The following is a 22,352-nucleotide window of genomic DNA, read 5'->3' as shown; positions in this document are numbered from 1 at the left end:
AGAGAGAGAGAGCATGAGCAGGGGAGGGCCAGAGAGAGAGGGAGTCACAGACTGAAACAGGCTCCAGGCTCCAGGCTCTGAGCTGGCAGTGAGCACAGAGCCCGACGCGGGGCTCGAACCCACGAACCGCAAGATCATGACCTAAGCGAAAGTCAGACGCTTAACCGACTAAGCCACCCAGGCGCCCCCCCCTTTTTTTTTTTTAACGAAAACTCTACCACTTTCTAACATGATGGACCAAAAAAATTAGAAATGGATGAAAGATCTAAATGTAAGACAGAAAACCATCAAAATCCTGCAGGAGAACACAGGCAGCCATCTCTTTGACCTCAGCCATAGCAGCTTCTAACTAGATAAGTCTCTTGTTGGCAAGGGAAACAAAACCAAAAATGAACTCTCTGAACTTCATGAATATAAAAAGCTTCCGTGCAGATAAGGAAACCATCAACAAAACTGAAAGGCAACTGATAGAAGGAGAGAAGGTGTTTGCAGATGACATATCGGATAAAGCGTTAGTATCCAAAATCTGTAAAGAACTTAATCAAACTTAACACCCCAAAAATAGATAATCCAGACAAGAAGTGGGCAGAAGACATGAATAGATAATTTTTCAAAGAAGACATCTAGATGGCAAAGAGACACAAAAAGATGCTCAACGTCACTCATCAGGGAAATGCAAATCAAAACTACAATGAGATAACCTGTCAGAATGGCTAAAATAAAAAACACAAGAAACAATAGGTGTTGGCAGGGATGTGGAGAAAAAGGAACTCTCTTGCACTGTTGGGGGGAATGCATGCAAACTGGTGCAGACACTCTGGAAAACAGAATAGAGGTTCCTCAGAAAGTTAAAAATAGAACCACCCTACAACCTAGCAATTACACTACTAGGTATATACCCAAAGGATAAAAATGCAGATTTGAAGGGCACATCCATCCTGATGTTTAGAGCAGCATTATCAAGAATAGCCAAACTATAGAAAGAGCCCAAGTGTCCCATCAACTAATGAATGGATAAAGATGTGGTATATGTATATATATATATATATATATATATATATATATACACAATGGAATGTTACTCAGCCATCAAAAAGAATGAAATCTTGGGGTGCCTGGGTGGCTTGGTTGAGCCCAACTCATGGTTTCAGCTCATGTCATGATCTCCGAGTTCATGGGATTGAGCCCTGCTGTTCGCACAGAGACTGCTTGGGACGCGCTCTCGCTCTCCCTCCTCCCGCTCCCTCCCCTACTTCCACTTTCTCAAAATAAATACACTTTTTAAAAAAGGATGAAATCTTGATATTGCAATGATGTAGATGGAACTAGAGTATAAATACTATATGATTTCATTAATGTGGAATTTACGAAAACGGATGAACGTAGAGAAAAGAAAAAAGGAAGCAAACCATAAGAGACTCTTAATTACAGAGAACTGAGGGTTGATGGAAGGAGGGTGGGTAGGGGGGTGGGCTAAGTGGGTGATGGCGATTAAGGAGGAGGGCACTTGGGATGAACGCTGAGTGTTATGTGTGAATGACAAGTCACTAAATTCTACACGCGAAACCAATTTAACCATATATGTTACCTAACTAGAATTTAAATAAAATCTTAGGGGGAAAAAGTATTATGAGCAACTAAATGCAGTGAATAACCTAAAAGAATAGACAAATTCCTAGAAACAAAACCTACTCTACCAAGACTCAATTACAAAGAAATAGGAAATCTGAAAAGATCTGAATAGACCCACAATTAGTTAAAGGTCAGAGTTTTGTGAGCTCGAGAGAAACCAAAAATATAGAGCTCTAATTACCAACGAGTTTCAATCAGTAATCAACAATCTCCCAACAAATAAAAGCACTCATGGCTTCCCTGGTGTATTTTATCAAAAATTTGATAAACTGATACCATTTCTCAAATTTTTTCCTACAATTAGAAAAGAGCACTCAATTCATTCTGTGAGGCTAGCATTATTCTGATTCTAAAACCAAAGACCTTACCAAAAAGAAGTTACAGATCAATATTAATTATGAACATTGATCAAAAATCCTCTCAAAATACTAAAAAACTAAACCCAGAGCATATTAAAAGTCATGCACCATGACCAAATGGGATTTATTCCTAGAGGGAAGAGTGCTTCAACATAGAAAATTGGTCAGTGTAATATACTGCCATAACAGAATGAAGAGGAAAAATCTCTACTCTGTTGAAATAATAACACCCAGATCAAAAACTGTCTGTTGATTGAACAAATGAATGAACTAATGAGAAGGTAAATGAGGGAGCTATGGAGGAAACTTTTGCTCTATACCCTTGGTGGTTGCTTAGGTGTGAACTTGTATATGAAATCCTGGAAATTTTGAGCTGTGGGACCTTCCTAAATGCATTCTTTTTTGTTCTTAAAGAAATGTGTACAGTTGCTGTTACATGAAAACAGGATTCAGTGCACCCAATAGTTAAAATGTTACTAGGTTGTTTTTTTTTTACTATAAAAAACTTAACAAATATTTTTCAGATTTCTTGTCACATTTATGATGACACTCCTAATAAGTTAGTCATAGCCATTAAAAAGAGAAATGAAAGAAAACAGATTTGAAAAGCACAGGTTCCCTCTCTGTCATCCAAAATTGTTAGCTGAGGTTTCGCTATTCAAACCCAGGAATCAAATTAGAAATGCGAATTAAATCAAAACTAGTGAACATTAGACAGTACTGGGTATTAGTGAGGGCGTTGGAAAATAGATGTAGGAGGAATATAATCGGACACATGTATTAATTATCTTTTGTTGCAGATAAATCATCCTAAATGTTAGTGATTTAAAGCAACAAATTATTATCTCACAGTTTCTGTGGGTCAGGAATCCTGGCACAGCTTGTCTGGGTCCTCTGACTCTGTGCCTCTCTCGACTCACTGTGGGCTGCAGTCAAAGCGAGATTCATCCAGGGAAGAATCCACTTTAAAGCTTCACTTACCATGGCTCTTTGTGGGCATCAGGTCCTTCCCAACTTTGACCAGAGACACCGGTTCCTGCCATGTGAACCTCTCCATAGGGTAGCACATGACACAGCAGCTATCATCCCTCAGAGGGAGTGAGGGAGAGGGAGAAACAGCTGGCAAGATGGAAGTCACCATCTTTGTAACTTAATCTCGAAAGTGACGTCCCCCTCCTTTTGCCATGTTCTGTCTGTTAGAAGTGGGTCACTAAGTCCAGCACACTCATGGGGAAGATCACATAGAAGAGTGATTACCACAAGGCAGCTGGAAACCAGTTAGAGGCTACCTACTAAACACCTATCTCCCTCAACACAGGAATCCTACTTTTTTAAATACTTCAGAAACTCATAATATTTACACAGGATATGCATTCATTGATTTTTTTCTTGTAAAATAAAATTTGTAAAAATAAAATTGTTGGAGAAAATCCCAAATTAAAGAGGAATGTATGAATAAATCACTGTATAAGTATTTAATGTGATACTTGACAATTAAAATGAGTGAACTAGTTCTGGGGCTCGGCTGGCTGGCTCAGTCGGAAGAGCATGTGACCCTTGATCTCAGGGTCGTGAGTTCGAGCCCCATGTTGGGTGTCGAGATTCCTTAAAAATAAATAAATAAGTACTTAAAAAAAATGAGTGAACCAGTTAATTGGCTAAATTTTGAAAACGATGACTGATGGAAGCAAATTGTAGGAAGATACAGCATGTTACTATTTATGTGAAACTTACAAACGTAGAAGAGTACCATATGTTTTTATGGATATACATGTGTAAAACGTTCTGTAAGGATGATCACATTTTAATGCAGTGAATAACTTTTAGATGGGAAGGGAATGTTAAATGAAGCAACTTGTTAAATCTGAGTGGTGACTGCATGGGTTTCTAAGGTGATACTCTTGATTTTTCTGTATGTTTAAAGCTTTTGAATATACATATTTCATAGACTCCCACTTGGAAAAATTGGGAATAACTTGATTGTTTTTTAACATCTTAGTTTAAAAGACATTCAACAGACAAAACCAAAGAAAATCATGTGCTAAATGCCTATCTTGCAGTTTCAACGGTCATCAACACATCATCAGTCTTCTGGTTGTGTCTGTACTCCCTTACTTCCTCAAGGATTGTTCTGAATATATATAATATTATTTCATCTATAAGAAATACTTGAGAATATATTTTTAAATGAATATGCTTTAACAAGACACATAACCATGCCGACATGGTTCTATAATCGTCTTTTTTAAAGCTGACTTTGGCTCCTTAAGAACAATCCTGTATCTAAACAGCCAGAATTCCCCCATTGTTTCATAAATGGCAAACAACTGGTGTCTAATTTATAACAGAGAGCCGAACAAGATTCTTTTCTCTTCTTCCCAGCCTTTCTTGCTTTCTAGAGGAACTTGGAGAGCTATTACTCCAGGATGAAAAGAGGCCAGCGGCCAGTAGGGTGCTAACCTTTCTTTGTGTTCTCTCGCACAGATACAGTTGGTCCCACCTGGACAGATCCAGATCCAGGGTGGGCAGGCCGTGCAGGTGCAAGGCCAGCAGGGCCAGGCCCAGCAGATCATCATCCAGCAGCCCCAGACGGCAGTCACTGCTGGCCAGACCCAGGTAACTCCATTCTCTCCGTCAACGCGGGGGCGCAGCCGACTTGGAAGGGCCAGACAGCTGAGCCAAATAGTTCATAGGGAGTCAGTAAAAATGGGGACGGAAACCATCACAGATGCTCTCTTCTCTTCTCTTCTCTTCTCTTCTCTTCTTGTCTTTTTTTTTAAAAAGAAGGGGTCCTTTGTTAAACTCTCCTGATTTATTTCCTTCAGACCCAGCAGCAGATTGCCGTCCAGGGGCAGCAGGTGGCTCAGACTGCTGAAGGCCAGACCATTGTCTATCAGCCAGTTAATGCAGACGGCACCATTCTGCAGCAAGGTAAGCAGCATCTGCACTTCCAGAGCACTTGGGAGAGCATATCTTTCCCGTCCTTGGAGCAAATGACTACTTCAGAAATTTTATGGTGCTCTCTACCTAACGTAGTTTTGAACAACAAAAATGTTTTCTAGCTTTCCATTGGTGGATGTTTTCTTCTCATTGATATGTGACCAGCGATGGTAACATTTGTAGGAGTCCCTACAGTGGTTGTTAAAAAGACTGGTCCTGGGGATTATATCGGCTTTTGATCCTTTCTGGGGAAAAAACAATGTTTCTAAGTGGTAGATTGGAAAGAGAGGGTTTCATAGTTGGTAGTGGAAGAAATAGATCAGAGGTCAAGTTGGTATGTAGTGTTTTTGCTACTTACGGTTTTTTTCTTTTCTCCCTGGCTCACTTTATTAGTTTTTGCCCAAAAGACCTACATGCCTACTGTGCTTACTTTACTAAGAAAGAAATTTTCTGGGGCACCTGGGTGGCTCAGTCGATTAAGCATCCGACTCTGACTCCAGTCATGATTTCATGACTTGGGAGTTCGAGCCCCACATCAGGCTCTGTACTGACAGCTCAGAGCCGGGAGCCTGCTTCTGTGTCTCCCTCTTTCTCTGCCTCTTCCCTGCTCACACACTCTCTCTTTCTCTCTCTGAAAAATAAACAATTAAAATTTTGAAAAAAAATGTTTTCCCAAGGAGCCTCTAAATCTATTCAGGGAGACACGCATGTGACTAAACACAGTGCAAAGCCTTTATAGAGCTATGTTCTAGGACTAGATAATGCCTAAATACAGGAGCCATGACCTCTGGCTTGGGAGGAGAATGAACTTGAGAGAAGAGGAGGTGGCTCAAACTGAACTTGAGAGCTTTGGGAAGCATCTATCAGGTCATTAAACCTGGAAGGGACATGTCAGAGTCTAGGACTAAACATCTGACTTGTAATGGGAATTTAGCAGTGTACAAGATCCAGTGAGTGCAGGAGGTATGCTCTCCTTTGACTCAAGAGAAGGCCCGAACTGGATTGAGCCCGGGCCAGAGCTCAAACTGAAAATGGTGAGCTAAATCCTTAAGTGGTGCTGGTGATAGTATGGGAGCATGGAGTGCTTGGTTTAATTTTTAAGTTTTAGTTTTGCAGCAGGTTCGGCCATTGTCAGGATAAACACATTAGAAATTTATAAAATCTCCATCCTGAGGCAGATCGTTCATATATACAAAAACAGTGAGTGTAGCACAAGTCAGACCTCCTCGCAGAAGGGAAGGCCTCCAAACTGTCTCACCGGCCATTGAAAACCATTACTGGAATACCCAGGGGGAAGTACCCATTTCAAGAAAAATTTTATCAGAACTGGAACCCAGACAGTTACCAGAATATCTAAGATCATGATTACTTGGATTCCGTACAGCAGAGCGGGCAGAGAGTGGGAGAGTGCTGCTCCTCCCCTTGTGCTGTTAGGATATTTCTCCAGGGTAAGTAAGTGTGTGCCAGGTAGAAGAGGGACTAACTGTGTTCCCTTCTTTCTGTGTGCCTGTTTTTTGTTTGTTTTGTGTTTTATTTTCTTAAAGTCACAGTCCCTGTTTCAGGCATGATCACCATCCCAGCAGCCAGTTTGGCAGGAGCACAGATTGTCCAGACAGGAGCCAACACCAACACCACCAGCAGCGGACAGGGGACTGTCACTGTGACACTACCAGTGGCAGGCAATGTGGTCAATTCAGGAGGGATGGTCATGGTAAGAAAACTGATTCTTCACCTTGCTGTTCTTCCGTCATTTATCTTTCCATTTGTCTCTTTGTCATTGAAAATTTTTTTGAACTTGCACTTTGATGTCTCTCATAAAGCTTGTTGATGATGCTGACTGCTTAGGATTCAATTGATCCTTAAGGCACTTTCACAAGAAACATTACAATGACTATAATTCATTCTGAGCACCTACTTTGTCCTGGGGACTATTCCAGGTGCTGGAGATACAGCAGAGGATAAACAGAAATAACTACTTTTGTGTAATCTTCAGAATTCAAATAATGAAGGCATAGACTATTGACTTTTGGAAAGTGGAGAATACATTGCCCCCAGTGAGGGAAATAACAAGTAAACTCAAAATTAGATTGTAATCAGTAAAGAAACCAAAAATACATGATGAAGACAGGGAAGGAGAAATGAGTAGTGGTGTGAGTGAAAGCTAAATTCTCCTGTCCTAATAGGATGTCAATTACACGGTACCTAAAATGGGTAAATTAAGAATGAGTAGTAGAAGCCTGCAGAGAGATGGAGGAAGCTACCAGAAGAAACCACACACATCCGTCAAAGTCGTTATAGTTCGGAAGGGAGTAGGGCATGGGAACCTGTTCCTGGTTTCCTCAGGCATTTAGTACAGTGTTTTTAGTTTTAGTTTGTTTAGAAAAATTAGGATTTAATTATATACTAAGTTAAGTCATTAATTAAATTATTTCTGTAACTGTGGGCATTTGGTAGCTCTTGGCCAATCTCTCCATGCCTACTTAACCTTTTACTGTTTCATTCTCTGTAATTACTATTCCTGACCATTAGATGGCAGCAGACATTTCTAGAAAATGGCACCATAGGTGGACAAGAATCTGGACATAGTCATGTCCTTGTCAAGTGTGGCTGACACTGGGCTCCCTATGACAGAATCATCTGGAATGTTTAAAATGCAGACCTTTTAGTGTAAATGTTCTCCAAGAATCTGCATTTAAGTGCTGTATAAAAGCTACTCTTCATAGCATTTAGAAAAAATTTAACAGGGACCAAGAAACGGTTTCCTATGTCCGTACTACATGCCACTGTTTAATAAGCTGTGGTTTTCTCTTCACACAGATGGTGCCTGGTGCTGGCTCTGTGCCTGCTATCCAAAGAATCCCTCTTCCTGGGGCAGAGATGCTGGAAGAAGAGCCTCTCTATGTGAATGCCAAACAGTACCACCGTATACTGAAGAGGAGGCAAGCCCGGGCTAAACTAGAGGCCGAAGGGAAAATCCCAAAGGAAAGAAGGGTGTGTATAACACTGGGAGGGAGAAGGAAGAGAAAGGGCAGGGTTTTCCCTTTGAAATTACCTTTTATATGGTTTGTTTCCTTGAGTACTTTGCAAACAAAAGTAAATATCTTTGATCTTCTGTAAAAGTTAGCATGTGTCATTGCTCTGTGTGGCTGCAAGTAGATTAATAAAACAGTAACAGTGGGTTAAGTAAGAATTAATTATTTCCTTACAGAAATTTAGTCCAGAGAGAAATTGCCCTGGGCCCATAGCAAATTTCCATAGTCATTCCTCACTACGCCCTCTCTTCCTTTTTCACTGTTGTGATACACTTAGTGTGCTAGTACTAGTCCAGGATGACTGCTTGGACTACAGCCTAGGAGCAAAGGGAACCAGAAAGGTACTCTCATTTTTTATTTTTTGTTTGTTTATTTTGAGAGAAGGAGAAGGGGGGATTTTAAGCAGGCTTCACGCCCAGCGTGGAACCCAGTGTGGGGCTACATCCCGTGACCATGAGACCATGACTTGAGCTGAAACCAAGAGTCAGACGCTCAACTGACTGAGCCACCCAGGAGCCCTGTGGAAAGGCACCCTTTTTAAAGGAAATTTTGAAGAAGCTCCACACATCTCATTAGCCAAAACTTAATTACGTGGCCACATTTAACTGTGAATAAGGTCAGGAAATGCAGTCTTTCTACTGAACAGCCATTTGGTCTGTTATTGAAGTGTGTATGGGGAGGTGTAGGTAGTGATCGTTGCTACGCCTTTGGGGAATTGTTTATTTATCATTCATGCAGCATTCACACTTTTATGACAGTTAATCTATAGTTTGCTGCTGCCTAGTGTTTCCTCCAAAGCTTCCTCCATAATTCAAGGTCATAATTGCCCGGTGACTCTCATGGCAGCTGTCCTGAACTTCAGAGGATAGAATGTGTGCATTAGGTAATTATGCTCATTCCAACTAGTACCTTTATTTCTCTTGTTTTAGAAATACCTCCATGAGTCTCGGCACCGTCACGCCATGGCTCGGAAGCGGGGTGAAGGTGGGCGGTTTTTCTCTCCAAAGGAAAAGGATAGTCCCCATATGCAGGTAAGTAGATTATACATTTCATTCTTCTCTTTTACCTTAGATTTTCTTGGGAGGACCATTCACAGTGTCTTCTTCTTATTTTCACATCAGAGACTAATTACATGTTCTACATTGAATGCCACATTGTGTCTCTTAGATTCTCTTTTGCCTTAGAGCACTAAAGGTGTTTAAACCAGTAGTCTTTTTTCTCCTGATCTTTGAGGATTATTACTATTAATTCCTTCTTGCAATTCTCATTTTCCTTGGTTTTAAAAGAATAAGTTTTATTGCCTCTTAGTGTAGTAGCACAGCCACCAGCAGCTAACACTTAACTGCTATGTGCCAGCCATTACATTAAGCACTTGTATAAGCAGTTTTTATTTCATTGAATCTTTTAGAGCAACCTCAAGCCCCATGAGGTGAGAATTCTTATTTCCATTTTACAGCTGAATCTGAGGTTGAGAGAGGTTAAGTAGTTTGCCCAAGGTAAAATACTTAATAAAATGGTGCACCTTAAATTCAAAGGCAATATAATTCCAGAATTTAATTTGTAACTGATGTATTACATCTGATTCCACTGATTGTATCTCCTCGGCATTTCTGAATCAGTATATACAAAATAGAACTCTTGATTTTTATTTTGTTTTTTATCCCTAAAGCAGTTACTCTTCTCAGTAGGTCACATGTCCGTCCACCTAGTTGCTAAAGCTTGAATTGTCCAATTCTTCAAAAAGTCCTCTTGGTTTTACCTCTAAACTACTACCTGAATCAATTAACTTTTTTTTTTCCTTTCCAACTGCTGTCAGCGTTGAGAAATCCTCTCTTCTTTTGCTTCAGTTAATGTAACAGCTACCTGCTGGTCTCCTCCCTTCTTTTGACCTTGTGCCCTTCTGGTCCATTCTTTACATCTTTGTGTGGTCTTAAAATGGGTGTCATCTCCCATCACTTCCCTGCTTAAATGCCTTCTACCTTCTGCCGTTTCCCATTTGCACTTGGAATAAAATCCAAAGTGCATACCACGGCCAAAAAAGGTGCTTGCGTGGTCCAGCTTCACACCTTCTGCACTTGATCTTTATGCTCTCGCTGTACAGTTCATTGGTCTGCCTCCTGCCATAGGAACTTTGTCTTGAAAATAGCTAATCTGTAAAGCATTTCATTCCTATCATTTGTTTTTTTGTATTTTTAATGTTTATTTATTTTTCAGAGAGGGAAGTAGAGAGCAAGCAGGGGAGGGGCAGAAATCAGGGGAGACAGAATCCCAAGCAGGCTCTATGTCGTCAGCACAGAGACCAATGCAGGGCTCCAACTCACAAACCGTGACATCATGACCTGAGCCAAAGCCAAGAGTCAGCCGTCTAACTAAGCGAGCCACCCAGGCGCCCCTTCACTCCCATCTTGCATGACTGTCTCTTTCTTACGTTTTAGGTCTTGGTTTAAATCTGAGACTGGATCCAGGGAAGGTTTCTTCTGCCCTGTTATTTTTTCATGTCTTCCTTTTCTTTTGAGCATCATTGTAATTGACTTATTTGTGTAGTTGTCTCGTTCACTAGACTGTAAGCTGTGTAGAGAGTCAAGGTGAGGTTTCTCCTCCATTGTATTGATTGGACTTAGCATAATGCCCAATTACACTTGGTAAATGTTTGTCGAATTAATGGATTGCCCCCACCCAGACCCCATTTCCAGACACTTTATTCTGTGTGACCATCACATCCTACCTGCATTGTTGCCAAATTGGTCTTTGTAAAGTAGTGCTTTTTTAAGCATGTCAATCCCCTGCTCAAGGATGCATGCTGGCTTTCATTTCTTACTGCATCAGATCCCAAACTGTTTCTGTATTTCTTCCAAGCAACTTGGCCTCATCACCCCTTTCAGTGTCAGACTGGGAGTCCTCAGTATTTCCACACATGAGCACAGACTCCTCCTTCAGCGCTGTTAATTCCTACTTGCAGTCTGAGAGCTCCTTCTTCCTCCTCTTTAGTTCATGCAGTGTATGGATGTAGAGTGCCATCTAGAGACATTATGCCAGGAACTCTCCCGATTCTGTGTACTAGCGGTAAGACCTTGGTCAAGTTTCTTAGCCTCTTTTGTCCTAGTTCCTTCACCTGTAAATTAGGATGGTGTTGATACTTCATAGGGCTGTTGTAGAGAGTACATGCAGTCCGTTACATTGGGTGCCTACTTAGCACATCCCCTCGTGATGGTGAGGGCTCCGTAAATGCTGGTTATTTTTCTTACTCATTTTTCCAGAGTAAAATATATACATATATATATGTATATATATACATATATAGTCCATATATGTAGACTTAGATGTATTAGGGGCCTCTGGTTTACTTCGCGAAGTTTTATATATTCCCATGATGATCAGGAGTGAGAGCCATGAGTTCCCTGTTGCTTTCACAAAGGACTTTAATCACTGTTATGCTTTGTCTCTAGGATCCAAACCAAGCAGATGAAGAAGCAATGACACAGATCATCCGAGTGTCCTAACCTCAGGCCCCTTGAGGGAGCAGATCAAGGTCATGTTCCTCGCCACTGTTTCCCACCGTTCCAGGAAATTGATCACCTCTTCCGATGGGACACTGACTATTATGTTCTGCCCTTTTCTACAGGACAGAAACCACTTAGTTTTTAATAAGTGGCTCAGTATTATAATTGCAGCGGGGTCTGGCAAATTGAAGTCGCAAGCCTTTGTCAGGGCCTATTTCAGACTGTTGATGACATTGACATTTCATGGATTAGGATGATGCAAGGGACCCGTGCATATAAGTGCACACACAACACTTATGTCGGCTAGTGAAGCCAGCCAGCCATTTTAGCGGAGGAGAACCTTCCCCACCAGGACTGCAGTCAGGGAAGCTGAAGTCCACGCCTTCCCATGGAACTGAAGCAGCATCCGTCTCTCTGATGGGGGATCTCAGGCTGACTAACCGAATGGACACTTTGTATTCAGAGGCGGCTTCCAGGCAAGGAAGTTCCCTCTCGTGATATGGAAACAATAAATTCTCTGAGATACATTCATCTAATCTGTGGTATTAATAGGAATCTCTTTCTACCCAGATGGTAGGTTGGTATTTTTGGACTCCAGCCAAGAAAAAGCTAACTCTGGGGATAGAACGACAAGACTCAAGCACTAAATCTATAAATTGCTGACTCTCTCTTTTCTTTTAAGCTTTGACTTTAAAGTTGTGGTCTGTCAACAGATCATGTGGACCATAGTTCTTGCTTCCGCTACTTTTAAGACAACATAGAGGGTACTGGATCTTGAAACTGCCTTTCCTAAGTAGAGAACAAAACCATAAAACAACCTCTCTGCTGAAGTGCTGAGGACATTTGTAGTAACTCCTAAACAGAGAGCCAAACTAGAGATTTTCAGTCATAGGCTTTGCGGCAGCATTTGGTGCATAGAAGGGTTCACATGTGTTTCAGTCTAGCAGCAGAAGAGAGGGCAGGATATATACCCATGTGTTGTCACATAGCATGATTCTCCAGCGGATGGATGCCTGGGATGAATTATGAAAAAAATAACTTGCATTTCTGCTATCACGCATGGAAAGGGAGAAATCCAAGAACTGGTCTTTGACAATTCCTGTCTGGAAAGCGCTGTTCAGTCATGCTCTCCTGGGCGTATTCCAGGTTATCCTCTCGAGTTTAAGGTGAATGTTGGCTTCACTCCTGCAGTACTTTGTTTTGTGCTGGCCCCAGAGAGTGAACATTCTCTTTATTCCCTTGGCAGAAGATTCTTTGGTGCCAGTCTCCATGTTGCCCTTTTTCTACATAGGCTTGTCCAGCAGAAAGGTTTTTACATTGCATCCACATTCTGGGGATAAGCTACAGACTGGCAGTAGTGATGGCCTGCAGGGGCGAGAATTGGGTCCTAGAATGGACTGTGCCCCCGAGATTGATTTTTTTTTTTTCCCTAGATGCTGATCCTTGGGGAACTATGATAGGATTTCAGAAAAGTGTTGTTGCCTTCTCTAGAACAAGGAAGACCGAATTGTTTTGAAAAACATTTGGGTCTGGTTTAATGGCAAGAACAAAGATTGGCACTTTCTTTGATTCTACTCTAATTGTATCAAGAAGGAAAAGAAGTTAAACCCTCTGAAGAAAATATCACAAAGGGAAATAATTGTTAATGGTAGAAATAGAGGTGTAGAGCTATGCAAAGAAAGATTCTCCCATGTCCCTGGAATCTAAGTCACCTGTCCTGGCTTCCAGAGATACAGAGAGGCCCACCCTCTGGTAGGCTCACTAGAAATTTCTGGCTCTTAACTTAGGTTTCAGACATTGACTTCATTTAGTAAGTCCCAAGTTTTTCAGATGCTAGTTTACTAAAAATAATGGGGAATTTCTATCCCGTGATTTGTTCAGGGGTCTTTTAGATGCAGAGCTCAGAAAGTCAGACGTCTAAGCCAACAGCAGTTCTAAAATGCTATTTATTTGTGTCTGTAAGTTTGTACATAGTAATATCAACCTCATTGTTGCAGATTCTCTTTTCCATGAGTTTGAGTTTTGCTTTGTTTGAAACAAAATGCTTCAGGTGTCATTTTGTCACTGCTCAGATAGCTCATGGCCCTTCTACTGTGGCCATTTTAGCACACCATAATAAGCCACAAAGTGGGGGGTTGAGGTTTGGACTTTTTTGTTACTGAAAGTTCATTTACTTGTCCCTGTAACTGTAGTGATGACTTCATAGATGCAGAAAGAGTGAATGGATGAGTGAATAATTGGCTTAATACATAGTTATTTCACTTCTTGAGTGCTTTTTGGGGGGGCAAGATAATTGTAAATGTATATATTTTAATTGCACTGGTACATTGAACATGTCAGTGTGTATACCACTGGGCCAACAGAGCTTTTTCTGGCTGTTGGGTGCCTGATGATAATGTCTTGATCTTCCTTTGGGACTTAACTATAAAGGTTTTTCTCCCAGCTGTAAGGGGGAGCACAGATGATCAATCATTGATGTCATTGCAATTGTTATTTTTTAAAATAAATTTGTAAAAATACTAAAAAGTGATTTCAATTTTGACATTGCTTGGGTTCTAGGTTGTGTTTATAATGCCGACATTGTGCTCTTTGTAGACAGACACAGGAGCTCTGGACAGAGTGTCAGACTTCTAGTGTGCAGGCCTCTCAGTTGTTATGTCTCCCCTTAATCTCTTTTTCTTCCCTTTGGCCCTCCACCCTAAGGAGGTATTTTCTGTCACCTGTGTGCTGATCGTATATTTGATTTTACTACTGGAAGTGTTAATCATAATGTGAAGTAACTAGAGGAGCAAAATGAGCCCTTTGAAGTAATCACCGACACGGTTAGGTATTGGAGAACTAAAGATCATGAACACATCATTTTTAGACTTTGTTTTTATTTCTGCAGAAAAACAAGGATGCTTTCCTGATCGTTAAAAATCCACAACACACTCATCCTGTCACTACTGTGAGTCCTCCCAAGAATCTGAGCAACTGAAAGGCAACCTCGGATATGCTACAAAGTCAGGGAAACAGGAGCTCGCTAGAGACACCCAATAGACCTGTCCTGGCAGATAAAAGAAAAAGGAGACACTACCTAACAAGGGGGAAAGGACTGACTGTTAAATAACCTTAGCCTAAGGGTATTAAAAAAAAAAAAGCCCCATAGTTTGTTTGCTTTAGTCAGATGCCAATTGAACATTGCCCTTAGAAATCAGAGGTGAGCCAGCTCTCCACTCTGGTAATAGGAAAAGACACACACACGCACACCCATACCCATTGACACTGCGTGCGGTGATCTGTTTCATTGCAGATGCATCTTCACGTTTCAAGTTTTTTTTTTTTTATGTTTATCTTTGAGAGAATGACAGAACGTGAGTGGGGGAGGGGCAGAGACCGGTAAACACGGAAGCCGAAGGCAGGCTCCAGGCTCTGGGCTAACCGTCCACACAGAGCCTAACGCGGGGCTCGAAGCCGGATGTTTAACCGACTGAGCCACTTAGGCGCCTCACGTTTCAAGACTTTGAAGCGTCACCTTGACTCTTGAAAGTACTTTCACTCCCCGCCCTGCTGCTTCTCCACATCTGGGAGGCAAGAGCTAGAGCGCAGGAGCGGGAGGCACGTGGGGCGGGGCCCCGAGGAAACCCGCATTGATTGGTTAGTGGGAGGAACCCGCCAGGGCCGTCATTGCGGATTGGCTGCCACGTGGAGGACCACCCCCCGCTTCCGGTAGCTTGGCGGGCAACCCCGCCGCCGCCATGGCGACTGGCGAGCGGGCTACGGTGCCCCTTCTGTGGCCCGTAGAGGCCCGGTTGGCGGCGCTGCTTCCCGACCTGCTGGTGTTCAGGAAGCCCCAGGGACCGGAACCCGAGCTCGCCACGGCCCAGGGCGTCCTCCTTGGCGTCCACGTGACGGGTGAGGGGTGGAGCGTCGCTCTCCCGCCTTGTCCGTGGGGCGGCCGTTGGGGACTGGCTCCTAGAGGCGGCGGCGGTTACTGGCTTGACGGCAGGCTAGCAAAGTTGTGCCCCGACTGCTTGCTGCCGCTTCCTCGGGAAACCTGGACGGCCTTTTTCAGAGCGGGGGGGACGCCTTTCGGGATGATCTGGCGGAGTTCTTGAGTTAATGAAAGACCCAGAAAAGGGGAAGGACTTTTGCGAGGTCACACGGCATGCTTTGAATCCATAATTTCTCCCAGCACGCACACTGCTCCTGCCCCTTTTATTCGCTCAGTCAATTCTTCCTTCGAGTCCGTCCATAAATGTGTGCCCGTCACCAAGCTAGGAATTAGAGATCCAGCAGCTACTTTGAGAGTCGTTCATTTAAATATTTATGGCGTTTGTGTCTTGGATCTGAAGATGAGTGATTAAGGTGCTTGCCCTCAAGGAGTTCACCATCTGGGCTCTCCATAAAGCTTTTATCCATCCCCCCATGTCATTGATTTCTTTTATCCTTCACACGGGGAGAAATCCCATTTTCCCCTTGGCCAGAGAGCATAAGAGGGTACGGCAGAAAAGGTATCTGGCTAGAGATGAAAGGGGTGCTTGTGGGCGAGTCTTCATCTGCAGCTCCTGGAAACGCAGAGGGGATGGGTGGCCCTCCAGATATTCCCAGAGGCAACAGCAGCCAGGCTGCCCATGACTGCGTTTTAAGTGACACTTGTTCAAGGATAATGAAATTACTCACCTGCAGGACATCTGCTTCCTTTACACGGACGGGCCTGACGTGCTGAGGGAATAGAGCCAAAAATTCAGCTAACGTAATTTTTGTTTCGTTGGCCAGGGTTTACAGCATTAATGGACAGGTTCAGCCTGACCTGCAAGTCGGAACATGACATGGACAAACTGGCCCGCATCTTCAGTTATTACATTAGTGACATCGTGGAGCGTGAGTGACTATTGTAGGGAAGTGAGGAGGTGTGGTGCTGGGCTCCTGAGGGTTTTTAACAGAAAGCGGCCTGGGCTACTTTAAAAAGTACTGAAGGGTCATTCCTTCAGTGTTACTATCTTTTATTTCTTTTATTTCTTCCTTCTTGCCACTAACAAACTAGATTTTTGCCTGTATCTGCCATTCTACCTAGTCTCACATCCTGTTGACTTGATGGTCAGAAGGGGGAGGTGCGGGGAATACTAATTTTTTAAATTAAATTAAATTTATGTTTTAATATAGTTTATTGTCAAGTTGATTTCCTTAAAACACCCAGTGCTCATCCCAACAAGGGCCCCCTCAGTGCCCATCACCCATTTTCCCCTCTCCCCCACTCCCCATCAACTCTCAGTTCTCAGTATTTAAGAGTCTCTTATGGTTTGCCTCCCTCCCTCTCTGTAACTATTTTTCCCCTTCCCTTCCCCCATAGTCTTCTGTTAAGTTTCTCCTGATCCACAAATGAATTTTAAGTTTTACTTTGCTGTTTATATTTTATTTCAAAATAAAGTATTCCTCTGGTTGTGTCTTCTAACAATAATGCAGTGTGCCCCATATGTTTATAGCAGATGTAATTCACGAAACACCTTCCCATTTTACTGTTACATTTTGATCCTGTGAAGTAGGAATGAGTATCTTCTTCATTTCCTGCCATATATTAAGTTTGTGGAAAATTGCCTAATCTGGGAGAAAAAAAAAAAACAGCTCCTTACATGTGCAGTAAAACATGTTGAGTACATATTCTGTAATATACACTGAAAGGAGCAGGTTTGCAAAAACCTACCCTTGAAGAGCTTTCAGGCTTAATTAGACCTGCCCAACAGAAATTACTCTAGTCCTTTAGTACTTATATAATATTCCCTTCCTTTACTGATAGTACCCATACAGTCACATCTATAATTCTGAGATTTCACCAGAGTACTTACTTTGTAGCATCTCCTTTAGGAACTTGTCTGTTTCACTCACCCCTTACCCCTGAGGAACATTTACAAAAGGTCTTAAGTTTTTCTCATCAGGTTTAGATGAAAGGGAGAGATAGAAATTACATATTATGTATGTATTATAACACCAGGAACTGCTGGTTACTAGAAATACAGGGGAAAATAAGACATGGTACCTGTCCTCTTGGAATTTCCATGTTAGTGGGAGAGACAAATAATAAGTAAACAAGATAACTATAGATTATGTATTTTGCGAGGGAAATAAGTAGGGTGAAATGGTAAAATTGTACAGTGAGAGATTTTCTGTTAGGTAGGGTGGTTATAGGAGCCTCCTCTGAGAAGGTGTTTAAGCTGAGACACAAAGGATTGAGAGGAACACCTTGTCAAGAACAAAGGGTAAAGCACTTCAGGCAGAAGAAAGCCAAGTGTAAAGCTTCTGAGATGGTAGGAAGCTTGCTGTGTTCTAGGAACTAAAGGCCAGTGTGGCTAGAGCATAGCTCAAAGGGAGGAGAGTGGCTTGAGGTAAGATTGGAGATCATTGAGTTCTGTAGACCATAACGACTTGGGATTATATATTTTTGTACAAAGAGAAACTGTTGAAAGGTTCTGGCAAGGTGGTGATGTGATCTGACACACATTTTTTAAAGCTCATTTTAACTGTCTCATGGAGATTGGATTATAGGGAGCTGATGCAGGGTAGGTGGTAAGAATGGAAACTGGAAGAGGCAGTTGTACCAGCTGTGGAGAGATGGTGGCAATTTGGTCTAGGATGGTGGTTCTCAACCTTGGCAGCACATTAGATAACCACTTGGGGGTGCTTTTAAAAATCCTGAGGTCTACACATCAGTCAGAGTGGCTACAATGAGTAAATCAGAGGACTCTAGATGCTGGCGAGGATGTGGAGAAATGGGCACCCTCCTACACTGTTGGTGGGAATGTAAACTGGTACAGCCCCTCTGGAAAACAGTGTGGAGGTTCCTCAAAAAATCAACAATAGAACTCCCCTATGACCCAGCAGTAGCACTGCTAGGAATTTACCCAAGGGATCCAGAGTGCTGATGCATAGGGGCACGTGTACCCCAATGTTCATAGCAGCACTCTCAACAATAGCCAAAACATGGAAAGAGTCTAAGTGTCCATCAACGAACGAATGGATCAAGAAGATGTGGTTTATCTATATGATGGAATACTACATGGCAATGAGAAAGAATGAAATCTGGCCATGTGTAGCAACATGGATGGACCTTGAGGGTGTTATGCTGAGCGAAATAAGTCAGGCAGAGAAGGACAAATATATGTTTGCATGTATAGGAGGATTAGGAGGAAATTAACAAAGGACTGTGGGGGAGAAGAAGGGGGGAAACGGGGAGAGGGAGAGAGGCAAACCATGAGAGACTCTTGAATTTTGAGAACAAACTGAGGACTGATGGGTGGGGGGGGGGGGAGGGGGGAGATGCGCATGGAGGAGGGCACTTGTGGGGATGAGCACTGGGTGTTGTATGGAAACCAACTTGACAATAAACTATTAAAAAAATCAAAGTAAAAAATTTTTAAAAATCCTGAGGTCTAGGCTTTGCCCCAGACCAATCAGAATACCTTGAGGGTAGGCCCAGGAATAAGGATTTTTTTTTTTTTTTTTCAGTTTTACAGGCTATTCCAATGTTGAAGCCAAGGTTGAAACCATTGGTGTAGAGATAAGGCAGAGGAGCTGTAAGGAGATGAATTGATTTGAAATGTGTTTTGCAGGTTCAACAACAGGGTTTGCTGATATATTGGGAAGTAGTGGGAAGTAGTGAGGAAAGCGACTCTAAAGTTTTTAGCTTTCATAATGAATTAACGGTGGTGTCACTTAACCAAGATGGGCAAGACTGGGCTTTGAGAAAGAAAATCAAGCATTCTGTTTTGAATATATTGAGTCTGAGATGTCAATAAGGCATTCAAATGGAAAAATGAAGTCAGTAGCCATGATTGAGACTGGAGCTCAGAGAATAGATCTTTTAGAGACAAAAAGTGAGCTGATGGCATAAAGATGTTACTTAAAATTAAGAACTGCTTACGTCCACATGAGATGAGTGTAAATAAAGAGAAAGAGCTTAAGACTGAGGCTCGAGGGACTTGACCAGATAGATTATGATTGAAGAGCACAAACCTACAAAAGAAACTGTAAAGCAGCCAGTTAGGTAGGATACTGTCGTGTTCCTGAACCAAAAAAGTAGAGGCTCCAGGGGAAGAGGACGGCGGCTGGCTAGGTTGGAAATGAAAGGTATAAAGTACAGTGTGATGTGAGAAAAATATTGACTTTTGTAAGATGAATGCTATTGATGATCTTGACCATTTTAGTGATGTGATGGATTTGGAAGTCAGAGAATGCTGAGAGAATGATAGAGAAAAAAGGGTGAATAGGATGTGAGGAGCAAATTGTATATGGCCAACTCTTGTGAGAATCTTTTTTGTTGGGAATGTAGCAGGAAAATTGAGCTAATAGCAAGAGAAGAAAGTAGGATCAAGGATAGGTCAGTTAACTTTTGTTATATTTTGGGTTTGTTTTTAAAGATACTACGAGGAATGATTCAGTAGAGAAGATAAGGGAGTGAAGTTCTTGAACGGATGGGAGGGGCTAGCATCCAACCACAAATGGGGAGGCTTTGAAGAGAACGGAGTAGTTCTTTCGTTTTCAAGAAGATGGATATAGAAACAGGCAGATTTGGGGAGAAAACAAGATGGATATAGAAACAGGCAGATTTGGGGAGAAAACTAAGGGAAAGGAAAGAGTCTGTGCCTTCCAGTGAACAGATAGACCAGAGAAGATATGAGGAGAAACTCAGTAGTCCATTCTTTTGATCATGTATGATTCTGCCATGCTCTAATATATGTGATTCTTTTTTAAGTTTATTTATTTTGAGAGAGACAGAGAGAGAGGGAGACAGAGAATCCCAAACAGGCTCTGCACTGCCAACCGTGGAACTGGACTCAGGCCTCAAACTCACAAACCATGAGCTCATGACCTGAGCCGAAATCAAGACCAGGTGCCCCTAATATATCTGATTTTGATGCATTTCCCTCTCTCTCCTTTACTTGATTTCAGACGTGCTGTGTTTTGGAGGAGATATCCTAAATATCACAGGTATTTTTCAGTTTTTCTGAAAATTTAAAGGACTGTAAGTGAGGAAGACTGCATGTAGGTGGAATTTGACATATTTTTTTTATTCCGCATCGTTTGATTATCTAATATGTACTAGGTCCTGGGGAAACAAAGATGAGGACAACACAGTTTGTGCCTCAGAGGTTTTCCCAGTCTAATGAAAAAGCCTTGCCCGTATTAAGTTCATATGTGCCTTGCAATTTGCTTAGATTGGGTGACAGAAAAGTTCCTATAAAGCATTCGTAAGAAAATTAATGAGAAACTTAGTCATCAAGAGCAGAAGCTGTAAGTAAGATAGGGAGGAGTCAAAATCTCCTATCTGGAGAACTCTTAGATCTCCTGTCTAGAGAACTCTTGGGTCATTAAGAGCTATATGTCAAAGAGTTGGCCTTTTTTTTATTTAAACTTAACTAAACTACCCTTGAAATTAGATTTGAACATGAACCTGTACTTTATGAACCTCTTAGCTAGTACCCCTCCCTTTCTATTAGTACACTGGTGGAGGAAGATTCTTCCCTTTAATATTTCTAATATTTGAGAAAAGTATGCTTTAGGAAAAGGTTCTTCCCTCTAATATTTCTAATATTTAAGAAAAATATTCTTAAACGTTAGGAACATTTCAGCTTCTGCCTAGTCATGTTGTATGATGAGTGACTTTGAGGTTCTAAGGCAGTATTGTAACCAAGCATAATGTACAGGTCCAAGAAACCTCGCCTAACACCTTATATGATATCTTCTGCATAACTGGGGGCCCTGCCCAGATCAGGTGAACCCAGATATTCGATCCCTGTTAGCCTGTCTTCTGTCTCTGCAGGGAATGTGCTCCTGGCACTCTGGACGGTGAAACAGAATCAACTGAGTGACATCATTACCTTGGTGGCAAAATGCAGTCTGGAGATACAGGAAAAATTTGGGATCTATCATACCAGAGAAGGCCAGGACCTGCAGCTTAAGATAGGTAGTAGCTATTAAAAGAGTGCTCAATAAAACAAACAAACAAAAAACTATAAAAATTTCCAATTATAAATGACAACCTGGCAAAAAATATTTGCAGCTTATATCATGTACACAAAGGGTGACTATTAGAAATGGAATGCGTAGAAATCAATGGAACTAACATTTTAAGAGAAAATGGCAAAGGACATGAATTGATAGTAGGTAGACAATTACATCTTTTAAAATGTGAAAAGATGTTCAATTTCATAATAAGAAAATGCCAATTGAAAGTACATTGAGATTATTTCTCACCTATAGATACACAAAAATTCAGATGCTGAACACACTGTTGATAAGTCAATGAAGAATAAACATTCTCATACATTGCTGGTGGGAGTCAACAGCAGTACAACTTCTATGAAGAATAATTCAGTAATCTCTGTCAAGATTACAAATGCATTATTCTTCAACCCAGCAGTCCCACTTCTGAATATTTATCCTACAGGTATACTTGAGTATGTATAAAATGTTATATATACAAGATTGTTGATTGCAATATGTTTTGTAATAAAAGATTGAAACCGATCTACAGGAGACTGATTAAATAAAAACAATATGTCTAGTCAATGAGCATTTTTGCAGATTTAAAAAAAGATATTCTGATATAGCAATGTCTTAAAAATATAGTTGAGAAAAAGCAAAATGCAAAGCACTTTGTCTGGTATGCTACCTTTTGTATAAAGATGAAAAATAAGAATTTTTCTCGTTTGTTCATATTTGTATAAGGAAACACTGGAAAGATATATGAGAAATGAGAGGAAAATAGTGTAGATAGGCATGTAGGTGAAATCAAGAATTTAATTTTAATTCCAGTATAATTAACACACAGTGTTATATTTGTTTCAAGTGTACAATACAGTGATTCAGTAATTCCATACATCATCCAGTGCTCATCACAAGTGCACTCCTTA

At 41.5% G+C, this 22,352-nt stretch overlaps 2 protein-coding genes across 8 annotated transcripts in view; both read left to right on the top strand.

Moving 5' to 3' along the window:
* The window catches only part of NFYA (nuclear transcription factor Y subunit alpha), a 32,538-nt gene extending 19,649 nt beyond the window's left edge, over window positions 1-12,889 (top strand). For 5 of the 7 annotated variants that reach the window (XM_039242641.1, XM_039242642.1, XM_039242639.1 and 2 more), the window contains 6 exons: window positions 4,476-4,607; window positions 4,817-4,922; window positions 6,476-6,642; window positions 7,749-7,922; window positions 8,893-8,994; window positions 11,410-12,889. In XM_039242641.1, the coding sequence (XP_039098572.1) occupies window positions 4,476-4,607; window positions 4,817-4,922; window positions 6,476-6,642; window positions 7,749-7,922; window positions 8,893-8,994; window positions 11,410-11,463 (735 nt within the window). In that variant the 3' untranslated portion in view covers window positions 11,464-12,889. The remainder of the gene's footprint in view (window positions 1-4,475; window positions 4,608-4,816; window positions 4,923-6,475; window positions 6,643-7,748; window positions 7,923-8,892; window positions 8,995-11,409) is intronic. The other 2 variants (XM_039242643.1, XM_039242645.1) reach the window with 1 other exon arrangement.
* Window positions 12,890-15,200: 2,311 nt separating this feature from the next.
* The window catches only part of LOC120238725 (adenylate cyclase type 10-like), a 50,180-nt gene continuing 43,028 nt past the window's right edge, over window positions 15,201-22,352 (top strand). The window contains exons 1-4 of the mRNA XM_039242668.1: window positions 15,201-15,357; window positions 16,222-16,326; window positions 20,389-20,427; window positions 21,260-21,403. Coding sequence (XP_039098599.1) covers window positions 15,201-15,357; window positions 16,222-16,326; window positions 20,389-20,427; window positions 21,260-21,403 — 445 coding nt within the window. The remainder of the gene's footprint in view (window positions 15,358-16,221; window positions 16,327-20,388; window positions 20,428-21,259; window positions 21,404-22,352) is intronic.

This window comes from Hyaena hyaena, unplaced genomic scaffold (genome assembly GCF_003009895.1).
Source record: "Hyaena hyaena isolate Hyena2069 unplaced genomic scaffold, ASM300989v1 scaffold_211, whole genome shotgun sequence".
Taxonomy (NCBI): Eukaryota; Metazoa; Chordata; class Mammalia; order Carnivora; family Hyaenidae; genus Hyaena; species Hyaena hyaena.
The sequence above is the reverse complement of the archived record's forward strand: the minus strand, read 5'-3'. Positions and strand labels throughout refer to the sequence as shown.